The sequence below is a fragment of the Lissotriton helveticus genome, chromosome 11, assembly GCF_964261635.1.
Source record: "Lissotriton helveticus chromosome 11, aLisHel1.1, whole genome shotgun sequence".
Taxonomy (NCBI): domain Eukaryota; kingdom Metazoa; phylum Chordata; class Amphibia; order Caudata; family Salamandridae; genus Lissotriton; species Lissotriton helveticus.
The window spans coordinates 971919105-971939242 of NC_136072.1; the positions used below are offsets into that span (position 1 = coordinate 971919105).

General features: G+C 41.6%; 1 protein-coding gene across 2 annotated transcripts in view; it reads right to left on the reverse strand.

Moving 5' to 3' along the window:
- SEZ6L (seizure related 6 homolog like) overlaps positions 1-20138 on the reverse strand; it is a 1424144-nt gene that overhangs the window by 32032 nt on the left and 1371974 nt on the right. For both annotated transcript variants that reach the window (XM_078667320.1, XM_078667319.1), the window contains exon 16: positions 19241-19343. In XM_078667320.1, coding sequence (XP_078523446.1) covers positions 19241-19343 — 103 coding nt within the window. The remainder of the gene's footprint in view (positions 1-19240; positions 19344-20138) is intronic.

Below are 20138 nucleotides of genomic sequence, written 5' to 3' on the forward strand. Positions count from 1 at the left end.
CCGAACCAAGCAGGAGCTTTGATATATATATATATATATATATATATAAAAATCCCCCAAAAACCACGTGCTCCATCTGCAACGCTGTACGGGCCACACCAACAGTTCCCCAAAAAATGTCATTATTAAAAGACTAACAGGCATGACGTGTTTCGAGTCCGACGACTCTTCCTCATATGCCACTTGCTGCAATGTTAGTGAGTTCGTTAGATTTGAATAACGTAACTTCTTAAGACATTGAAAAGAGCCACGTCCATTTCTTCCAGTCCTTCATGGTTTCTTTTTTGTAATTATCACTGTATTTCAGTAGTATAGCAAAGGTGAGTACCAGTTCTTGTTTTAGGTTGCCTTTTAACCCCCAAGTGGTATTGCCGTCACGATTTCCTTTGTTGTACAGACTTGTTAACTTTTAATCACATCATACGGGACTACAATTCCCAAAGTGCTTCACAACTGCCCTTTATTTTCATACTGGTTTTCAAAGTCGATAAGGTAAAACCACACTTCATCCACAGTGTACCGAGTGCAACACATGCTTTTACACGGACAATTCCATACTTCGGTAACGGTGTGCAAGTAGAGTCTCACTACCACCGCCTTTCAAAGTCCTTTCCTTAAGTACGTAGTGCTAAGGAAAATTCCTCTGCAAATTATAGCTGCTGAAAAAGTCCATACCCCAAGTTGAGGTGTGCCTCACACAGTGGCCATTCCATCACAAACTCTGTTCCTGTTCGCTTTCGCAGCCGGGGGGCACTCCTTCAAAGAAAGCTCTGAGCTTCATTACATCACCCTGACAAAGGGGAATGCCTCTTCCTCGCGGTTCGGGACCCGGTTTGAAGTGGGTCAGACACCTCTGTAGAATCCCAAAGAAAACACGCGCTCCATCTGCAACGCTGTACAGGCCACACCAACAGTGCTTAAAAGACTTCTTTATTAAAAGACTGACAGTTTTTCGAGTATATTGTATATCTATGTATATATATATATATATATATATATATATATATATATATATGCAGTGATCAAGCAGCGGCAGCTACGAAACGCGTCAGTCTTGCTTGTTTTGCCAGAGTAACCGATGGAAATATAATGAAAAAACATAAATAAAAAGAAACTTGACGAAGTGACTCCTTTTGGCGTGTGCGATCCGTCTTTTCTGGACTTCCAGAAGTGTGTTAAAATATATATATATATATATATATATATATATATATATATATATATATATATATATATATATATATATATAAAATCAAAGGTACACCCACTGTGGAAGAGCCCGCAACAGGTAGGTTTTGCTGACACCATTTATTGAAAGTTGCCGTATACAGGAGAATAATATTGCCTGCTAGATTGTCCAAATGTCTGTCCGATGCGTTTCATGCTTCTTCGGCATTTCATCAGGGACTCTGGTTAGTGAACTGCCTGGAGGCGTTACGTTTTTAAGCACTTGAAGTTCTTCGCAAGTCACCGCCTCTATGGGCGTATCCACACAGTGAATCCTGGTACTTGCAGTGCTTGTTTCTTACCACAGTGGGCCGTGTGCCTTCATACGTGCCATTCAATATTATAAAACCCCAGTGGGTTGAGGTATATACTTGTCCTCCAATACCGGCCTCTTTGCACCTTCAATACAGCTCCTTTTCCTTGCGCCGCTGCACCTCATGGCGCTACAGCAGGTCCATTGTTCAAACAGCGGGGCTCTTCCGCGGCCTAGGTGTGGCCGCTAACATCAAAAATCAAAGGTTCACCCACTGTGGAAGAGCCCGCAACAGGTAGGTTTTGCTGACACCATTTATTGAAAGTTGCCGTATACAGGAGAATAGTATTGCCTGCTAGATTGTCCAAATGTCTGCCCGACGCGTTTCATGCTTCTTCGGCATTTCATCAGGGACTCTGGTTAGTGAACTGTCTGGAGGCGTTAAGTTTTTAAGCACTTGAAGTTCTTCGCAAGTCACCGCCTCTATGGGCGTATCCACACAGTGAATCCTGGTACTTGCAGTGCTTGTTTCTTACCACAGTGGGCCGTGTGCCTTCACACGTTCCATTCAATATTATAAAACCCCAGTGGGTTGAGGCATATACTTGTCCTCCAATACCGGCCTCTTTGCACCTTCAATACAGCTCCTGTTCCTTGCGCCGCTGCACCTCATGGCGCTACAGCAGGGCCATTGTTCAAACAGCGGGGCTCTTCCGCGGCCTAGGTGTGGCCGCTAACATCAAAAATCAAAGGTTCACCCACTGTGGAAGAGCCCGCAACAGGTAGGTTTTGCTGACACCATTTATTGAAAGTTGCTGTATACAGGAGAATAGTATTGCCTGCTAGATTGTCCAAATGTCTGTTCAACGCGTTTCATGCATCTTCGGCATTTCATCAGGGACTCTGGTTAGTGAACTGCCTGGAGGCGTTACGTTTTTAAGCACTTGAAGTTCTTCGCAAGTCACCGCCTCTATGGGCGTATCCACACAGTGAATCCTGGTACTTGCAGTGATATATATACACATTACCTACTGGCGGTCGCCAGTAGGTATATATAGTTAGGATTTTTTCTCTATGGGATTTTTGAAAATTCTATGTCTAATAACTTTGGCGTTTGTGGACGGAATTGGCTGAAATTTTCAAGAAAATGGAACATTTTGTTTCTGAGCAGCCCCTGAAAATTTGGGGGGGTTTCGTCAAGGGGGGGCCGAGAATAAAGGGGGGTCCCAAAACGTGTTTTTAACATTGAGTTTCCCATAGGGCGGTTGGCCTCACTTTTAGCCCGAACGGCTGAATGGATTTGCACGAAACTTGGCAAAATTGTAGGGACTGGTAGCCCGATGTGCCTTTGCTAGGTCTCAATATATGTGCTTCAGTGGATTTTGAGAAATTAACGTTCAAAAAAAGATATATATCTGTAACAGCGGACCGGGCAGCGCTCCGGTTCGCGGACTTTTCGCGGTACGGAGCTTTGTGAAGCGAAGCTGATTGGTTCTCCGGCGTCTGTGAACATTCCAAACAGTCCGTAGCGGCCGCCATCTTGTCTCTCGGTAGGATCGAGAGACAAGAGGAGGCCAAAGCGAAGGGGCAAATGACCATAAGGGGGCATAGTAGATCCTCGCTGACCCCCTAGGTTTGATGTGGAGGTTTTAAAAGGGCCCCGCGGGGCAAAAAAAAAAATAATAATAATAATCGAACGGCTGAATGGATTTGCACGAAACTTGGCAAAATATTAGGGACTGGTAGCCCGATGTGCCTTTGCTAGGTCTCAATATATGTGCTCCAGTGGATTTTGAGAAATTAACGTTCAAAAAAAGATATATATCTGTAACAGCGCTCCGCTTCGCGTACTTTTCGCGTTACGGAGCTTTGCGAAGCTGATTGGTTCTCCGGCGTCTGTAAACATTCCAAACAGTCCGTAGCGGCTGCCATCTTGTCTCTCGGTAGGATCGAGAGACAAGAGGAGGCCAAAGCGAAGGGGCAAATGACCATAAGGGGGCATAGTAGATCCTTCCTGACCTCTTAGGTTTGATGTACCATTTTGCCAAGTTTGGTGTAATTCCGTTCAGCCATTCAGGCTGTAGACGTATGTAAATGTCCTATGGAAAATTGCATGGGGAATACACATTTGAAAGTGTTGAAATTTAGAACCAATTAAAATGTTACTTTGGTTTTGTATTTGTGTGTGATGAAAGTTAATTGGTTATGTATATATCTCAAATGAGAGGAAACCACAGCCATTTTGTGATACTACTGTCTGAGGTACATTTGTGAGGAATTTTTGGTGGTGAATTTCTGGTGTTTGATTTACACAGTACTAACACTTCTCCTACTTTTAAAAAGGTGAGTTGTTAATTTGTAAGGGGAACTATGTTGTACACTTGAAGATAATTTGAAAAATGTTTTCTGTTATTTATTTGCAGTCCTTCTGTTATACTAAATACTTGATAAAGTTAGTTTTATATTATGTATTACTAAAAACGATAAATGAAAGTGATTATTTTTTTCTGCAATTTACAGCAAGCAATTTGAAAATAAAATGGCTCACAATGAAGAGACCGTGGTAATTTCTTTTGAATTGTCCACTACATTGATTGAAATTGACAGCACCAATAATGAAATATTGTCACAAGGAGGAGATGACTTGAATGATTCCACTACATTGATTGAAATTGACAGCACCAATAATGAAATATTGTCACAAGGAGGAGATGACTTGAATGATTTTTTGGATCAATCTGTTGATGGCGAATTTATCGAATGTTTGGAGACCATAGAGTTACAAGAATCATCATTGCAGACTTTTAATGAGGAGATTCCAGATGAGATGATTGAAGAGGAAATTACTGATGAGGACATGTTACTAGTTCTTTCAAATTTAGAAAATTCAGAAGAATAAATTTATATTTAGAAATCAAAAATTGTTTGAGACATTATTCATTTTTATTTTTAATTTATGAGGTTGTAGCGAAGTGATTGTAGTATAAAATGAGACTTATAGTATAGAGTGCAACATTTTTATGTTACATGGTAAGTTTACTCATATTTACTTCCCTTCTCCCACTATATTATCTCCAATGTGTATTTGACATCTCTTCTTCATCTCCGGCCTCCTTTCTCTCACTGTGTGTCTCTGATGCATCTTATCGCTGCTATTTTGTGTAATTACAGAAGAGAGTAAAATAAAAATAGTTCGGAACGTGAAAAGGGGGCAAAGTAGAGTACCCCTCACCCCCTAGGCCTTCTCAGGCGGTCCCAAAAGGATCAGTTTCTGCTTTCCTGAGAGATTATGGTATGAGTTCCATATACCACAATAATTTGCATTACAACATGCAAGATATATATCTCCTATTACCAACTTTTGGAGATATTCGCGCTAAGCGCGAATATCTCCAAAAACTAACACCTGCCCTGAGCAGTTCTTAGCCATGTTATCCAATGGGAGGTGGATAACATGGCTAAGAGCATTAGCTCGGTAATGCATGAATATCGCTGAGTTTTCAGCGATATTAATGCATTGCGGTCGTTTTTTATCGCATTTGCGATAAACCTTGATAATAGCAAGGTTTATCTTCGATAATTTCTGACGATGCTTAGCGGTAAAAAATTCGTTGGTAAGCATCGTTAGCGATAAATATCGCTTAACTTTGGTAATATGCACCAACGTCTGTTAACGTTCGATTCGAAGGAAATGAGGAAGTGTTGAAAAACATTGTTTGCGCCATCTTGCCTTTTTTGAAATGCCACACTTTTGTCGTGCACGGCAGCCATTTTAGATGCCTTGACCAGACCCACTCTCTGCACGCTGTCGATTCGTAGCATGGCTCCCCACCCTCGCAAGCATCTTCCCCAGGCACTGGTCACCCCCGCTCTCTGTGTTATGCATGGGCAATAAACCTCTCCCCATCTGCGCTGCTCTTCCCTGAGAATCACACTCTGTGCCCGCCCGACACCTCCCTTTCGCCCTATTCACTACCGCACCCTCTGACACTCCTCTTCCTCTGTGTCCGATTGTCCAGGCTATCAGCTAGCCCTGCAGATGTAGTTTATGGCCCCAGCTGTAAAGAATCACCCCTCTTCAAAGGAGTTATAGTAGATCAAGGCCCACACCCGATGAGATCCGTCACACCACACGTGTTCCTACTATCTGAAAACCATCCTGTATTGTGATTGGGGAGGGGACCGAGCCTGAAGCGGAAGATTCCAGGGATGACTCTTTGTACATCAAAGTTTTTACATTTATGTGTCACATTAAAAATATATAGCACTCCAACAAAGTAGTAGGATTATAAAAATTTAATAACTTATAAATATATACAACAAAAGAAAAACAGTAAAAACATTTAAACAACGAAGAGACCGTGGCAATTTCTTTTGAATTATCCAATACATTTATTGAAATTGACAGCACCAATAATGAAATTTTCTCACAAGGAGGAGATGACTTGAATGATTTTTTTGATCAATCTCTTGATGGCGAATTTATCGAATGTTTGGAGACCATAGAGTTACAAGAATCATCATTGCAGACTTTTCATGAGGAAATTCCTGATAAGGACATGTTACTAGTTCTTTCAAATTATGAAAATTCAGAAGATGTTGCCTGGGGGTGGGTCGTCAGTAGCAGTCTGTTGTGCGAATAGTTCCAAGGCAGCAGAACGCGCTGAAATCTAGATGGCACAAAGGTGATGTCTAGTAAGTTGCCGCCCAGCAAATAACGGCGTGGGGCGCCGCGGGGGTGAGTGAGTCCAGTAGGCACCACAGGTATTTTTACCGGCATTGCAGAATTACTGCTGGGGACAATGCCTGTGCTGTAGCAGGGTCACAGCAGAAACAAAAAGGATTCTGTTGAAGATGTTGTTGGTTTTCAATTTGAAAACAGTTCTGGTGTCAACTGCTATGCTAATGTAGTGGTTAATGTTTTGTTTTCTCTAGAAAATGTAAAAGACGGGGAGGCAGTCCAAAGTTTTGGTAAAAGGGCAAAGGAAAGGATCGGTGGTTTGAACTATCAGTCAAAAAGGGGAGGGGGTGCAACAATTTTTCCTACCGGGTCACAGTGTGCTTTCACCGGAACTGAGGTTTGCAGGATTCTAGTAATTTCAATTTTCAAGGTTTTGTAAATGCTAATTCCTAACTATATATGGTCTATAACCTATGGTTTTTTCAGTGAATATATATATAGTTAGGAATTAGCATTTACAAAACCTTGAAAATTCAAGGTTTTGTAAATGCTAATTCCTAACTATATATGGTCTATAACCTATGGTTTTTTCAGTGAATATATATATATATATATATATATATTCACTGAAAAAACCATAGGTTATAGACCATATATAGTTAGGAATTAGCATTTACAAAACCTTGAAAATTCACTGAAAAAACCATAGGTTATAGACCATATATAGTTAGGAATTAGCATTTACAAAACCTTGAAAATTCACTGAAAAAACCATAGGTTAGAGACCATATATAGTTAGCTGGACATTTTATTGACATAAAACCAATGAAATTCCATATATAGTTAGTTGCACTAACTATATATCGCGCACCCGCAATCCACTGCTGATGATGTCACATATTACATCATTCATGACATGGTCAGTGACATCACTGATGACATCACTGATGACATCTCAAATGACATCACTGATGACATCACTGATGACATCTCAAATGACATCACTGATGACTACATCCAGTGACTGTATAAGTCTGTAAAGTTAAAATATGTCTTACATATTGAAGAATTAGTGGATGTATAAGTGTCTGGACGAAGGATTTAGTAGGTGCATGACTGAATGTATGAGTGAGTGATTAAATGTGTCTCACTGAGTGCATGGGTTAGTGACTAAACTGTCTTAATTTGTGCATCATTATGTCTGTTGTTCTGTAAACTGCTGCATGTGTTGATCAGTAGCTATATGAGTAACTATATGGGTTATTGATTGATTGCCCAAGTATTTGTATGGGAGACTGAGTGTGTGTGTGGCTAGCTGGGAGGTGTGTGACTCTGTGCAGATCAATCTGTACTTGTATCAATGATTGTATAAGAAACTAAGTATGTGTTAGTACATGTTTGAAAATGTAAGGTGCTCTATGTTTAACTGTATAGACAAGAAAATGGAAGTCTCATTGATTCTTTACAGGACTGACTAGGTGTGTAAGTAACTCCATGGATGAGTGGCAGACTGTGAGTGTCTGTATAGGTGTATGAGTGCATATGATAGTGTTGTAAAGATGAGTGATTGTGTGTATGAATGATTGTATGGGTGAATGAGTGAAGGTGTGTGTAGACGTAGCAATCAGTGAGTGCGTATGTAGTAACTAGTATTGGTGTGTCAATGGTTTCAAAAATTATACTCTTTTTAACACTGGGTGAAACAGAGGTTATATTAAAATGTGAGGAGATGCATTGTATTGTCACATAAATGATATCATCAGTGATGTGGTCATTGATGTCAAATGAGATGTCATCAGTGATGTCATCAGTGATGTCATTTGAGATGTCATCAGTGATGTCATCAGTGATGTCACTGACCATGTCATGAATGATGTAATATGTGACATCATCAGCAGTGGATTGCGGGTGCGCAATATATAGTTAGTGCAACTAACTATATATGGAATTTCATTGGTTTTATGTCAATAAAATGTCCAGCTAACTATATATGGTCTCTAACCTATGGTTTTTTCAGTGAATTTTCAAGGTTTTGTAAATGCTAATTCCTAACTATATATGGTCTATAACCTATGGTTTTTTCAGTGAATTTTCAAGGTTTTGTAAATGCTAATTCCTAACTATATATGGTCTACAACCTATGGTTTTTTCAGTGAATTTCAATGGTTTTTTAATAGCAAATATCATAAGCTGTCGAATGTCAAGTACGTGGTAAGTAAAAACATTTTCGTGTTTATGCACACTGATCTGCTTTGAATGCTGCCCCCCACCCCTCATTTCTATTAGGAGTACTCTCTCTTTGCAGATAGTGAAGGGTAGTTAACGCAGCCCTTTGCCCCCTTTGTAATCCGCCGTGCCTGCTTCTCTCTCCATTTGATTGATTGTTCTCTTTGGTTCATTCTCTATTTACAAACAAGCACAGAGTCGCAATACTCTGTTTAGTCTTTGCAGATAGCGAAAAACCGTGTAAAAAAACAAAAGGAATCGAGCAAAATCAGTAGGCCACTAATGGGATCTCTTTTTGACCTCGCTAAAATAGAAACATTAGGAACAACCTGTTGAAAATAGCAATGCGTATGTACATAAGCGGCGTTCATTTGTGTTCACAGTACCCCTTGTTGATTGTTTGAATCGAGCATTGAATTGTTCGAAGTTGGTTCTCTTAAGGATCTTCTCTGCCTGCAAACGAGGAAGAATAGGAATATTCTCTCTCCCTTTGCAGATAGTGAAGGGTAGGTAACGCAAGCCTTTAACACGTCGTACCTATTTCATTCCTCATTGATTGATTGATTGTCCGAACATTGACTGTTTGGGAATTAGTTCTTTTTGGAGGTATTCCCTGTTTGCAAATAAACGTAGGAAAATCTTTGCAAGTAGTGAAAGGGTACGTAATGCGGACCTTTCTCCCCCGTTGTAATCTGTCATGCCTATCTACTCCCCACTGATTGATGCACCTGTTTCACCCGGACCATTTACTAGACATACGTCATCTGGCCCGACCAGAGAGCACCCCTAGTGAAAAGGACATATGCAATAATAACGAAGTGATCACTGTATCCTGTTAACAGAAACTTTAGCATGAAACAACCTGGAAAGAAAAGAATAGGAAAACGAAAATCAGTAGGCCACTGATGAACATGAACTTTTATTAAACAACGAACAAAGAAACGATAACATAACGTAATGATAAAACCTGTTAATGTCCTAGAAACAAGAAAACGTTAAAATATGCCATTGGTGAGAGACCAGAAAAACAGTAAGAGAAACCAAATCACCCCTCGCTGTCCCACCGCCTGCCACGCCAAAAAAATCGATAGACTAGGGAAAATGCAAGTCAGTAGAACATCCGCCCCCACTCTGGAAACTTCCAAGGTGGAGCAGGGTTCCGGCTACGCCCAGCCGGGAGCAGCCCATATAAGGCAGGTCCTGCTGCCACGCCTCGGCCAGGAGATCCTAACGTAGGGTGTAGCCGGAGGAGAGGCCGAGACCAGCGGGACCCGGCCAGGGGATTGCCTTTACAACGCTGAACAGTTGCAGGGGGGGGGGAATGTCTCCTCGACCCTCCCCTCTCTCTCCCAGTCCGGCCGCGGTGGCCCTTGAGAGTTGCAGGTAGTCCCGCCACATGCTCTTCCGGTCCGGCCACCAACGGTCGGGGGGCCGAGGCCGACGGGATCCGGCTGCAGCCGATAAACCAAGAAACCCGTTCATGGGGCCAGAGCCAGGGGCGTCCGGCCGACATCTACCGGAAGCCCGGCCCGAAGACGGACGGGACACTTCTTCTTTCTTGTATAATTGCTGCAACAACCCTGGGGGGGGATGTCTTGCACATGCCTCCGACCCCCCCCCCCTCGTCCTCATCGCCTGGTCCGGCCATAACAAATATCAAGCGAGACGCCGTGGGGTGCACTGGGAGGGAGAGACGGTGCGAACAGGCCTCTCCCGCCTCCCCAGTGGAGGCTTCCCAGCTGCACCCTCAGCGCTCCAGGCGCCCGGAAAAGAGTTCTTCCACTGTGGCCATGCTGCAACGTCTCGCCCGGCAGGGTGGAGCCCGTCCGCTCATTTGACCCCGCGATCGCCAGTAGCTACCGAACTCTCAAAATGGCGGTCGACCTGGCAAGAGCGGGCCCAGCATAAAGAAATGGCCCGGTCACTGGTTGACTCCACCACCGTAGTCCTCCACGACCTTGAAGATTCTAGAAGAGCCGCGGGAGTCTCCGACCCCCGATGGGGAATGACTGCCATGATCACCCGTGGAGTGACGAAACTGTATTCGCGGGACGTCGGCGCCAGCCTCACTTTGAATTACTAGAATCCTGCAGACCTCACTTCCGGTAAAAGCACAGTGTGACCCGGTAGGAAAAATTGTTGCACCCCCTCCCCTTTTTGACTGATAGTTCAAACCACCGATCCTTTCCTTTGCCCTTTTAACGGAACTTTGGACTGCCTCCCCCTCTTTTACATTTTCTAGAGAAAACAAAACATTAACCACTACATTAGCATAGCAGTTGACACCAGAACTGTTTTCAAATTGAAAACCAACAACATCTTCAACAGAATCCTTTTTGTTTCTGCTGTGACCCTGCTACAGCACAGGCATTGTCCCCAGCAGTAATTCTGCAATGCCGGTAAGAATAGCTGTGGTGCCTACTGGACTCACTCACCCCCGCGGCGCCCCACGCCGTTATGTGCTGGGCGGCAACTTGCTAGACATCACTTTAGTGCCATCTAGATTTCAGCGCGTTCTGCTGCCTTGGAACTATTCGCACAACAGACCGCTACTGACAAGAATATTTCATTATTGGTGCTGTCAGTTTCAATAAATCTATTGGATAATTCAAAAGAAATTGCCACGGTCTCTTCGTTGTTTAAATGTTTTTACTGTTTTTGTTTTGTTGTATATATTTATATGTTATTAAAGTTTTATATTCCTACTACTTTGTTGGAGTGCTATATATTTTTAATGTGAGACATAATTGTAAAAACTTTGATGTACAAAGAGTCATTCCTGGAATCTTCCGCTTCAGGCTCGATCCCCTCCCCAATCACAATACAGGATAGTTTTCAGATAGTAGGAACACGTGTGGTGTGACGGATCTCATCGGGTGTGGGCCTTGATCTACTATAACTCCTTTGAAGAGGGGTGATTCTTTACAGCTGAGGCCATAAACTACATCTGCAGGGCTAGCTGATAGCCTGGACAATCGGACACAGAGGAAGAGGAGTGTCAGAGGGTGCGGTAGTGAATAGGGCGAAAGGGAGGTGTCGGGCGGGCACAGAGTGTGATTCTCAGGGAAGAGCAGCGCAGATGGGGGGAGGTTTATTGCCCATGCATAAGACAGAGAGCGGGGGTGACCAGTGCCTGGGGAAGATGCTTGCGAGGGTGAGGAGCCATGCTACGAATCGACAGCGTGCAGAGAGTGGGTCTGGTCAAGACATCTAAAATGGCTGCCGTGCACGACAAAAGTGTGGCATTTCAAAAAAGGCAAGATGGCGCAGACAATGTTTTTCAACACTTCCTCATTTCCTTCGAATCGAACGTTAACAGACGTTGGGGCATATTACCAAAGTTAAGCGATATTTATCGCTAACGATGCTTACCAACGAATTTTTTACCGCTAAGCATCGTCAGAAATTATCAAAGATAAACCTTGCTATTATCAAGGTTTATCACAAATGCGATAATAAACGGCCGCAATGCATGAGTATCGCTAAAAACTCAGCGATATTCATACATTACCGAGCTAATGCTCTTAGCCATGTTATCCACCTCCCATTGGATAACATGGCTAAGAACTGCTCAGGGCAGGTGTTACTTTTTGGAGATATTCGCGCTTAGCGCGAATATCTCCAAAAGTTGGTAATAGGAGATAGATATCTTGCATGTTGTAATGCAAGTTATTGTGGTATATGGAACTCATACCATAATCTCTCAGGAAAGCAGAAACTGATCCTTTTGGGACCGCCTAAAAAGGCCTAGGGGGTGAGGAGTACTCTACTTTGCCCCCTTTTCACGTTCCGAACTATTTTATTTTACTCTCTTCTGTAATTACACAAAATAGCACCGATAAGATGCATCGGAGACACACAGTGAGAGAAAGGAGGCCGGAGATGAAGAAGAGATGTCAAATACACATTGGAGATAATATAGTGGCAGAAGGGAAGTAAATATGAGTAAACTTACCATGTAACATAAAAATGTTGCACTCTATACTATAAGTCTCATTTTATACTACAATCACTTTGCTACAACCTCATAAATTAAAAATAAAAATGAATAATGTCTCAAACAATTTTTGATTTCTAAATATAAATTTATTCTTCAGAATTTTCTAAATTTGAAAGAACTAGTAACATGTCCTCATCAGCAATGTCCTCATGAAAAGTCTGCAATAATGATTCTTGTAACTCTATCGTCTCCAAACACTCGATAAATTCGCCATCAAGAGATTGATCAAAAAAATCATTCAAGTCATCTCCTCCTTCTGACAATATTTCATTATTGGTGCTGTCAATTTCAATCAATGTAGTGGAATCATTCAAGTCATCTCCTCGTGACAATATTTCATTATTGGTGCTCTCAATTTCAATCAATCTAATGGAATCATACAAGTCATCTCCTCCTTGTGACAATATTTCATTATTGCTGCTCTCAATTTCAATCAACGTAGTGGAATCATTCAAGTCATCTCCTTGTGACAATATTTCATTCTTGGTGCTGTCCATTTCAATCAATCTAATGGAATCATACAAGTCATGTCCTCCTTGTGACAATGTTTCATTATTGGTGCTCTCAATTTCAATCAATGTAGTGGACAATTCAAAAGAAATTGCCACGGTCTCTTCATTGTGAGCCATTTTATTTTGAAATTGCTTGCTGTAAATTGCAGAAAAAAATAATCACTTTCATTTATCGTTTTTAGTAATACATAATATAAAACTAACTTTATCAAGTATTTAGTATAACAGAAGGACTGCAAATAAATAACAGAAAACATTTTTCAAATTATCTTCAAGTGTACAACATAGTTCCCCTTACAAATTAACAACTCACCTTTTCAAAAGTAGGAAAAGTGTTAGTACTGTGTAAATCAAACACCAGAAATTCACCACCAAAAATTCCTCACAAATGTACCTCAGACAGTAGTATCACAAAATGGCTGTGGTTTCCTCTCATTTGACATATATACATAACCAATTAACTTTCATCACACACAAATACAAAACCAAAGTAACATTTTAATTGGTTCTAAATTTCAACACTTTCAAATGTGTTTTCCCCATGCAATTTTCCATAGGACATTTACATACGTCTACAGCCTGAATGGCTGAACGGAATTACACCAAACTTGGCAAAATGGTACATCAAACCTAAGAGGTCAGGAAGGATCTACTATGCCCCCTTATGGTCATTTCCCCCTTCGCTTTGGCTTCCTCTTGTCTCTCAATCCTACCGAGAGACAAGATGGCGGCCGCTACGGACTGTTTGGAATGTTGACAGACGCCGGAGAACCAATCAGCTTCGCAAAGCTCCGTAACGCGAAAAGTACGCGAAGCGGAGCGCTGTTACAGATATATATCTTTTTTTGAACGTTAATTTCTCAAAATCCACTGGAGCACATATATTGAGACCTAGCAAAGGCACATCGGGCTACCAGTCCCTAATATTTTACCAAGTTTCGTGCAAATCCATTCAGCCGTTCGATTATTATTATTATTTTTTTTTTTTGCCCCGCGGGGCCCTTTTAAAACCTCCACATCAAACCTAGGGGGTCAGCGAGGATCTACTATTCCCCCTTATGGTCATTTGCCCCTTCGCTTTCGCCTCCTCTTGTCTCTCGATCCTACCGAGAGACAAGATGGCGGCCGCTACGGACTATTTGGAATGTTGACAGACGCCGGAGAACCAATCAGCTTCGCTTCACAAAGCTCCGTTGCGCGAAAAGTCCGCGTCCTGGGCCGCTGCCCAGTCCGCTGTTACAGATATATATCTTTTTTTAAACGTTAATTTCTCAAAATCCACTGCAGCACATATATTGAGACCTACAAAAGGCACATCGGGCTACCAGTCCCTACAATTTTGCCAAGTTTCGTGCAAATCCATTCAGCCGTTCGGGCTAAAAGTGAGGCCAACCGCCCTATGGAAATTAACATGGGAAAAACGCGTTTTGGGACCCCCCTTTTTTCTCGGCCCCCCCTTGACGAACCCCCCCAAAATTTTCAGGGGCTGCTCAGAAACAAAATGTGCCATTTTCCTGAAAATTTCAGCCCATTCCGTCCACAAACGCCAAAGTTATTAGACATAGAATTTTTAAAAAACCCATAGAGAAAAAATCCTAACTATATATACCTACTGGCGACCGCCAGTAGGTAATATATATATATATATATATATATATATATACATATATACAATCCACAAAGTCAGCGCGCTCTCAGGAAAAGAAGATCCGTCTTCATGAAAGTTTCACCAAGTGTTCATTTCACAACGCGTTTCGATTTCATCTGAAACCTTGTTCATGTCAAACATGCCAGGCAGCAAACCAGTGAAAATATAGACATAGTGAACATAAACAAAAGACACAGTTAAAATTGCGGCAGACATGTTGAAACGGTTGAATCACAGTATAGAGTGGAGAACTTCACCAAGGAAGTATTAATTTGCTGTTGTCAATGCATGATGCATGCGCAAGTGTATCACAGTGATCCAGAAACAAACAAATAATAACACCAATAACAATGATCTCCAACTATGGCAAATCTCACTGTGATGGAAGCCTTTATATCTGCCTTCAAAATCAACAAGCTTTATTAACCTCCGATTCACGGACTGCCAAGCCATGCCTTCCCTGGACTGGAAACAAGCTGATTACCACCCCCTTTTGTACCGCTTTGTTCGCCATAAGTTGGCAGGGTATGCTCAGACGTGAGTCCCTTGCTCACTTTGCCACTGGATTCAAGCAAGCCGGGCTGAAGACGGCTGAAATGCCAGAAACCGGTCTTCGGAAGCTTGTTTCCGGTCCAGGGAAGGCATGGCTTGGCAGTTCGGGCTGGACTGTTCCTCTGAGGCACAGGGTCAGACTGATTTGCATATGGCCTTGTCTGAACTGGGATGGCAGAGTGGGCTAAAGAACGGTGATGGATTAAACCCAGATCTGTTGACTGGGTGTGAGTGTTTGATTGGTTCAAATGCTCCGTCCATCACCACCCCCTTTTGTACCACTTTGTTCACCATAAGTTGGCAGGGTATGCTCAGACGTGAGTCCCTTGCTCACTTTGCCACTGGATTCAAGCAAGCCGGGCTGAAGACGGCTGAAATGCCAGAAACCGGTCCTCGGAAGCTTGTTTCCGGTCCAGGGAAGGCATGGCTTGGCAGTTCGGGCTGGACTGTTCCTATAAGGCACAGGGTCAGACTGATTTGCATATGGCCTTGTCTGAACTGGGGTGGCAGAGTGGGCTAAAGAACGGTGATGGATTAAACCCAGATCTGTTGACTGGGTGTGAGTGTTTGATTTGTTCAGATGCTCCGTCCATCACCACCCCCTTTTGTACCGGCATGTATAGTATGAGCACGCTGTACAACTGATCTTCCGGCACTATGACGATTGTCCTCCAAAAGTGTGTTTCGGTGGTATATTTTGGCTTGATGAATTCACTGCGGCCCGACACAAGTGTACTGACCAGCGACGGTGCTGGGTGAGGAAAGGGTCTGGGCACACGGAAGACTGCCCCAGAGTTTTGGGATCTCTGATATGACTGAGGCCAGTGGAGTAGCCAAACAGTCCCTAACCCTTGGGCAGTTAAGCGTGATGCAGCCTACTGGTGAATAGGCCGTTACTGAGCCCACTCACTCACTCAAATAGACACAGCATTGTAACTGGTTCTTTGAAGGGGCACACCAAATAAATCAAGCAAGCATTTTAAAGAGTTGCCCTGCAAATGTTCCTTACAATTCTGGCTACTAAATACTCTGCGTAGACACCGGCAGGCTTAGTCCTCCTAATTAGGGAGGAAATAATTTGTTCACTTCCTCAAAGCTCTTAAATGTCCGTCCCTTTCATGACCTAATTCAAGGGCAACTGTAACTTAATACCAAACTGCCAGAACCTCAGCAGCTATCTTAGAGTGGTCCGAACGTAACTCCAGGGCAATACCATTGTGAAGGATGCTACAAGGGGATCACGCCTTCATGTACATCGTTCTATAGATAACCAGAATATAACTAGGCCTCCTCTGAAAGTACCTTCAAGGTATCTTAGTAAGCTAGTCAGCCCAAATTAGCTCTTAATGCAACAAACCCAATTTGGACAGTTTTAGGAGGGGGATCAAAGATCATCTCATAACCCAAGTTACCTCAGCTGCCATCAATGACTGATCTAATTATATTGAAAAAACAATACAATAATAAAGACGTTTTATTTCAAATTGCCCTCCCTATATAAAAAAATCAAGAAAAACACAAGGCTTTCCAAATTATATAGAAAATACCATTGATATATTACTGGTGCACAATAATCCTAAATATAATGAAACTAGAGAGCCTCATCTTGTGTGACCGATAGAAATAATAGAAGGAATAGCACTCCAATCTAACTAAATGGGTACACGTCTACCAAAAGACAAAACAAAGGGAGAGAAAGGACCAGATGGTAAAAAGTATCAGCAACGGTCACATAATTTTTACCATAGACACGCTACTGGAAATCATGTATGGAGGCGAAAAAGCTTTTTCATATATATGGGTGATAATACCATCCTTAAGTCACCTGGGAGAAACCACAGGTAATATGTTCACTGGGGCACTTTATTAAGTACAGCAACCCATTTTAAATTGTAGTTTCCCATGTTATAATTGAGACCTTGTTCGTGCATGCCTAGAGTAAAAATCCAATGTACCTCTCTACTCCTACGGTAGCAGGTACTACCTACTCCTTTAATGGTTTTGATCTTTTCCAGTATTATCTGCAGCAAACAGTGATAGAAGACATTGCCTGTATAACTTGTAAGTTATACGGGTAATATATAAGCGGTTGAACAATTTTTATTCAGTAAGAAATGGAGCATTTTTATGTGTTTCAATATTTTAAGTCTACACTTTCACAATTGCTTTATAAACATTCTTGCCTTCTCAAATCTCAAATTTGCTTGAAAATTCACCATCTGCCCACTTCTTTTTAAAAAAGTTTCCCAGAACTAAACTTAAGACAGTTGGGCTCGTGCTCTACGCTCATCCCAAACTTTTACACCCTACCACTTTCAAATGTTACCAGCTGCCACTGCAAGCTCCTCTAGAATTAAGTGGCCGCTTTTAATAAGGGCCAAAATATTACAAATCCTTGATTCCTAGCTATGTTGTAAACAGCTCATGCATCTACTCGTACTCAAACCAAGATAGTGCATACTGATATAGACGGTTCAGTTTGGTTCTAGGCAGGCACCTCACTCTGTTGTGTACAGGGTTCTTTATATAGCCCCTGGAGGCAAATACACAGCTAGGAAAGGGGGTGCACTATGCAGTGATATTTCAGAGGAACGGGAGCTCAGGAAAATAAACAATAGGAGATTAATTTAAATTGGAAGCGTTTAAATCAAAAACAATAATACTAAATACACAAGGAGACAAGCTTGACCGTGTGGAAAATATTATTTCAACAGCTTTTGCATCAGACAACTATACCCTGTGATGCTATAATTCAAACAGCAATGTTCTATTGTGGCAGACCAGTTATCTCATTTCAAAAACTAAAAAATTGCAATGTAGACTGATTTGAAAGCCCAGACAGAGATCACCTATGAATGGCGGTAGCTGCATACTAGGGTATTTCTTTGCATTTTCTCAACGTTTTGGCTGCTGTCCTTTTTGACCTCGCTTGAACATTTCAGATAACATACCTTTACATTGCATAAGGCTGAGAGTGGCTCTTTGCTCTGAGATCCTATTCAGTCCAATACACTTTGGAGACACAAATTAAACAGTCTTTTTACTGGAGGAGGTTGCCACATTATTTTGCTCTTAAAGATAATCACTATCCTAATTATTTCTCTCCCTCATTAACTCTGCAAGTCAGAAAACCACATCACGAAGTATGCATTAGTCACTTGAAAAGACACATTAACTGCACACCTGTAATTCTGACTCTCAGAATCCCTAATGCACTTCAGCAAATCACAGTTGTCTTAGTTTGCTTTTGTATGCGGTGGGTGCCATTAGATTATATGCAAGGGAGACATGGACTCTAATGCAAGCAAGGAAAATTGGCCTTTCTAGTCCCTGGTTGTGTAGTTAATTAGGATGCATTAGGACCCTCGTCATCTAGAACCACGCTGTGAGTGCACCTGCTGCACCAATTACATCTACTCCCCTGATTGTGTTACCTATATGCCTTCCTTATTGATCTCTACTTATAATGTTATATGAATTCATTACCCCACAGTGCAAGGGTATGCAAATATAACCGAAGGAAGATGTAATTTCCAATCAGATTAAAATCCACATAATTCATTTACTAAAGAGTTTATCTAATGGATTTAGATTTTTGTATTCTAAATCGTGCTTTTTTAATAGATTTTTGTTTCATTTTTAGAACATAGCAAGACACTTACTTTCTCTTTTGAGATTGTTTCCTTTCAGAATTCATTTGTGCTTTCAAGAATTTATTTTTTTGTAACAAATGTATTTCTTTTTTTATTCACAAATTGTGATGTTTGTTAAAGTTACATAGTGTAAAAAAGCTGTACTTGTATTTAATTAATGTTTGGAGGTTTCATGAATAATCTCAATTTGGGCATCGCTGCATCATGGATTGCTGAAAATGTACTCAATTTGTTTTTGGTCAAGTTACATTTACCCAATTCAATTCTGAAATTGCAGCAGGAACATGTAATTGAAGACACACATGAGCTCCCACTGGGTTATTCCACACGGTGGTCCAACCCTCTAAACTATTTACTGCCAGATGTACGCTTGCAAATCTTTGTCTGATGGCAATTAAGAACCATTGCAGTCCAAATGAATTGACTCTTCATATTTGAAATACCATTGTTAGAAAAACTAAGGAAAAGATGATTTTCGAGGAACTTACCCCAGTCTCATAGATTGGATTGTCAAACTCTGTTTCTACAGTAATCTGACTGTACGGGTGAGAGTACATAAGTGGCAGGCGTAAACTAGAATAGTACCGACACCTAAACAAATAGAAAAACATATATGTTATTCCAAAATCACCAAACATTGATGTATCTCACCGTTATAAAGCATAGACTATCCTACATTCTATATCTAGAGCATTAAACAAGCACTGATCTAAAGGAATAGAACCAAGGGGCATATTATCAAGGGGGTTTATCCCCGCTTTTTTGGCTTTAAAAGCCAAGAAAGCGGAGATAACATTATCTCCCTATTACCTAGCTGTCGCTAACACCAGTTAGCGACAGCTAGTAGGAGAAGGCGACCATCTTGGGCCCCACTTTGCATGTCAGTGATATTTATCACTAATGACATGCAAAGTGGGCGTGCCAAGATGTTAGCGACTGGAAACAGTCGCTAACATCGCTATCTCCTATTACCAACTTTTGGAGATATTCGCGCTAAGCGCAAATATCTCCAAAAGCTAACACCTGCCCTGAGCAGTTCTTAGCCATGTTATCCAATGGGAGGTGGATAACATGGCTAAGAGCATTAGCTCGGTAATGCATGAATATCGCTGACTTTTCAGCGATATTCATGCATTGCGGCCGTTTTTTATCGCATTTGCGATAAACCTTGGTAATACCAAGGTTTATCTGCGGTAAAAATCGCCGCAGCTCAGCGGTAAAATTTTGTCTCTAACCAAGCAATAGCGATAATTATCGCTATTGCTTGGTAATATGCCCCCAAATTCTCTGTTAGGTTATGTGACCAAACAAAAGAACACTTTTAAACTGTTTATTTCGAGTTGGTACTTAATTAGTCAATGCCTAAACTTCATGGGCTACCTGATT